The sequence below is a fragment of the Octopus bimaculoides genome, chromosome 1 (assembly GCF_001194135.2).
Source record: "Octopus bimaculoides isolate UCB-OBI-ISO-001 chromosome 1, ASM119413v2, whole genome shotgun sequence".
In the NCBI taxonomy this organism is placed as follows: Eukaryota; Metazoa; Mollusca; class Cephalopoda; order Octopoda; family Octopodidae; genus Octopus; species Octopus bimaculoides.
Window position 1 is genome coordinate 172,742,255 of NC_068981.1, and position 4,444 is coordinate 172,746,698.

A 4,444-nucleotide genomic window follows, 5' to 3' on the forward strand; every position below is an offset into this window, starting at 1 on the left:
TATATATATATATATATATATATATATATATATATATATGGCTTATTTGGCTTATTTGGCAATATCTCTTAGTGGTTTATAACCCTAGGCCACAGTGGTCATGGCCTTGGTAATAGCTTCTTCACTGCTTAGTTCAAGAGCTTTTTTTTAGATTTATTTTTTATTTTAAAGCTAAAAATCACTTGTGATGATAAGAAGTCTCTTATTCACTCCTTTTAGCTTTTGAAATTTAATATAAACAGAATAATGTTGACAATGGTTATTTTTGACAAATTAACATCCTAAAAATATTGATTCTTACCTCAAATAAAATTTATCTAATCTGTTTCTTAAACAATTTGTAGAACTAGCCTTGGTATACTGTTGTATTCAGTGTCCAACTAGGAACTTAATAAATCTAAATTTCAAACAGCAGAACCATTAGATTGTTATTAACTATCTTATAAAATACATCACCAACCATACTTTTTAATTTCTCTTCAAAAAAATCACTTCAGAGTGCTACCTTTTAATGTATACAACTCATTATTCTAATTGCATTCTAAATTGCCAAATAATAAGAGCTGAAATCATCTACTTACAAAATAACACTCACTATTGGGGGCCTATTTATTTGTGGCTTTCATTTGTTACTGCCCACTCTATTTCTCTCTCTCTTTTTTTTTTACACTAGAAAGGTTTTTTTTTTTCTTCATCTAATCATTGTCTTGTTTCATTTAATCATTGTAAATTATTCTAAATTAATATTTTTCTCTTCAATGGTGGTGCCTTTGCTTTCCTGTCTATATATTGTGTTACTCTTCCTGGAGACTGCTGGTATTTAGCCAAATGGTTGTAGTATTAAATTTACTTTCTTGTGTGTTTTATATGTATATAAAAAGTTCTTCAATTATTATCTATTTATTGACTAAGGTTGGTGTCATTTAAAAATAATTCTGTTGACATTGCAGCTTAGAAAGTTTATCTTCACTTTTTTTCTCCTTTTTTGTGTTGTTTGTTTTGGTGTTGGTGTATTTTTACTTTTTTATTTTTAATTGTTTTTATTTTGCTTTTGTAAACTCGAATGCAAATGTTTCAGAAAATTAAAATAAATATTAATCTAAATGTAAAGTATTTTGAATCTCAACTTGATGTTAACTAAATTGCAAAATGATATAATCTCAGAACAAAGTGAATATTCATGTAAGCTTACAGTAGTGTGAGAAAAAGAAATTATGAATTAAGGTAATATAACATAAGAACTTATTTTCTTAATTGAGATTTATATAAAGAAAAAAAACCTTCAAAAATTTGAATGAAAACTTTACTGTAGTTATATCATCAGTTTAAAGTATTGAGACCCAACGTTGTAATCAATATGCTTGTTACTACATTATTGGAGATCTGAATAATAATCACAGGTATCTTACTTTTCCCCCTACTGTAATTTATATTCCTCACTTGACATTATAACTCTCTCTTCTTTTATATAATTAATTCACTTATTCAAACACTCAATGTTCCAGTTTCTGTCTTTGCAGCATTCAAAATATGACTCTGTTCATCTGAATCAGCTTGCAAAGTATTTATCTTACATACATCAATAAATCAGGAATAAACTTATGAATTTACACTTACTAATGAATTCAAATTTAAACAGAACATTTAAACCGTAAATTTGTAAAAACCATTTGTGTATGAAAATTAGAACTACATACTGTTTGCATTATTCATGGCTGTGTGAAAAATATGTGTAGAAAGAGTAATTGAATAGGTTAACAGATATATTAGAGCAGTCTATAAAAGTTGAAAAATATATATTCTGACATGTTTTTAATAGATATAAATATATCCATAAGATCTACATTAGTAAACTGAATAAGGATTTAAATATTTTTTTCTATGTACTATTGTTTTTATGTCTCTATATGTATGTACATATGTTAATGTGCATGTACATTTTAAGAAAACTTGATTTTTATCTTCAGGATACTTATTCTACAACCATTAAACGTAATATTTTGTTGTTTTTCTCTGACCAAGCCAAAACTTTGAACTCACTGTCAACCTTTCCCTTGTAAAAGTTTAATAAGCATATGTATTGTGTGTGTGTGTATATATATATATATATATATATATATATATATATATATATATATATATATATATATATATATATATATATGTATATATATATATGTATATATATATATATATGTGTGTGTGTGTGTGTATCTGTGTTTATATAGTTAGGAGAATAGTTTATAAGACAATGTGTCTAGTATGCACTTAAATACTTTTCATATTTTTTAAAGAACCTATTTTTTATATTTTAATTTTCCTTTTCTTTAAAAATTTTGATTTCAGAAGAAAAGCTTATGAACTTGAGATTTATTCACACAAACATTTATTTTGTAATTCATTATATAGAAATGGATTTATTTATTTTACTTTTTAGAGATATTTTGCTGGTATGATTTATTGTATGGTGCTCTACTAAATGTTATTCTTTATAGTAAGATGTTCTAAATATTGTAGTTTGATAGTACAGTAGTTGTGACTGGTCCATTGTGGTGTCAGCAAGTTCAATGAGCTTATGAATTTTCTCTATTCAAATTCATTGACATTAAAGCCAAATATACATTGAGTTATTTAATGTTTTTTACCAAATGCATCTGTTGCCAACACTGAATTTGTGATATAAATAATTAATTAAAGTTAGCATGTTGATGCCATCAGTTCAGAAACAGTGGGATACTAGAAAAAGAAAATTGCAAATTTTGTTGTTTATGAGATAAAATATTACATATGGTTGGTTTGATAAAATAAAAATAAATATATTCTTAGATTATTGAAGTAATCTTAGTGTGTTTTACTAGTTGAATGAGCACTTAATTAGAATTTCTTTCGTAAACTTAAGTATGCAAAATTAACTAAAAAAAAATACTGGAATTAGAAATTTGTGAGAGAATCAGTCTTTTGAAACCATTTCTAACTTCAGCTATCAACTTGAAATTACCAAAATATTAGGAATAAATTATGTCCTTCCTTTCGTTTCTTAAGTTTTTTTGTTTTGTTTTTTGTTTATTTCATACATTAATTTCAAATTTACATTTTAATCTCTTTTTTTTTTTGTTTTACAGATTTTATGTATCAAGAAGCATTTTTGACTACATATAGAACATTTATTACTCCTAAAGATTTGATTGAAAAATTACTCTACCGTTTCCACAAATTTCAACATGTTTCTGATACAAGCAAAAAACGGTTGGCACGTAATGCCTTTTCCTTATTGATACGTGTCCTTGATGAATTGAGGTACTTGCCAAATTTTTATATATATATATATATATATATTTTTATATATTTTGTTCAGTATATGATGCTCGCACATTATATATTTGCATATGTGTATTTCATATATATGTATGTATGTACACACACACACACATCTCAAAAATAGACACCATCATTTTTTAAATACCTACTTCTAGAAACAAAATGTCACTTGATGTATTTAAATACTTAATCTTGTATTTAGTAGACATGCTTTATGCAGTTTTTACTGATTTTAATCTGTTTGGGCATGCTTCACAAGTAAAACAGTATAACAAGAGGTGTCTATTTACTTTTGAAATGTTTTGTGTGTTTCTACCACTGAGTAACTGTTTTGGCATTTTGCTGAAACATGTTTACAAAGTCTGATCAAAAGGTATCAGGACTGGTGTTATAAATGTAAACTACAACATATATCAATTTGGCAGTTAATCTTCTTCAAAGTAGTCCTCTTCTGGAGCCACACACACTTTAATCCAGTGTTGTTTCTATGGATGGAAGCATTCCTTTTTGGGGATAGTGAGCAGCTGCGTTATCGCATTCTCTTGGATTTCCTCGACATCTTGAAATCTTGTTGGGGTCTTCTACTGCAAAGACTGAGCCTTGATTTCGGGGTTATGACCATAGACCCATGATTTGTCACCTGTTATGACTGTTTTCAAAAGGTTGTCATCTTCCACAAGACAATCAAGGAGATCCTGTACAGCTGAAACCTGATCTTTTTGTTGAGATGACCACACTCTACACACTTAGCTTCCAAGCACTGCTATAAACAATGGGAGTGAGCGAAAGCATTATAACTTAGTATGTGTACACCACAGAGTTCAAGTTCGATCTGTGTTAAGGAGCTTCAGTCTGTGTACTTTGGCTCTGTTACCATAACAACAATCCCAATACTTTTTGATCAGACCTCATATGCCCTATAAAGCTTTGAATGTCATATCTGTTTTCTGCTTACTTTTTTGTTATTTGGGTTGTACTCCACACTCCAGCTTATCCCAAATTTAGTGTCCTGTGTCATATCATACTGGATATCGGAGTGGATTGTAAAACCCACTACTAAGCTCAACCTTGGTTGCATGTCACACTTTACTGTGCCTCCCTTATATATATATATATATAAATATAT

At 28.0% G+C, this 4,444-nt stretch overlaps 1 protein-coding gene across 6 annotated transcripts in view; it reads left to right on the top strand.

Moving 5' to 3' along the window:
• Positions 1 to 4,444, top strand: part of LOC106880457 (rap guanine nucleotide exchange factor 1) — a 199,609-nt gene that overhangs the window by 177,360 nt on the left and 17,805 nt on the right. For all 6 annotated transcript variants that reach the window (XM_052972647.1, XM_052972635.1, XM_052972641.1 and 3 more), the window contains one exon: positions 3,123 to 3,297. In XM_052972647.1, the coding sequence (XP_052828607.1) occupies positions 3,123 to 3,297 (175 nt within the window). The remainder of the gene's footprint in view (positions 1 to 3,122; positions 3,298 to 4,444) is intronic.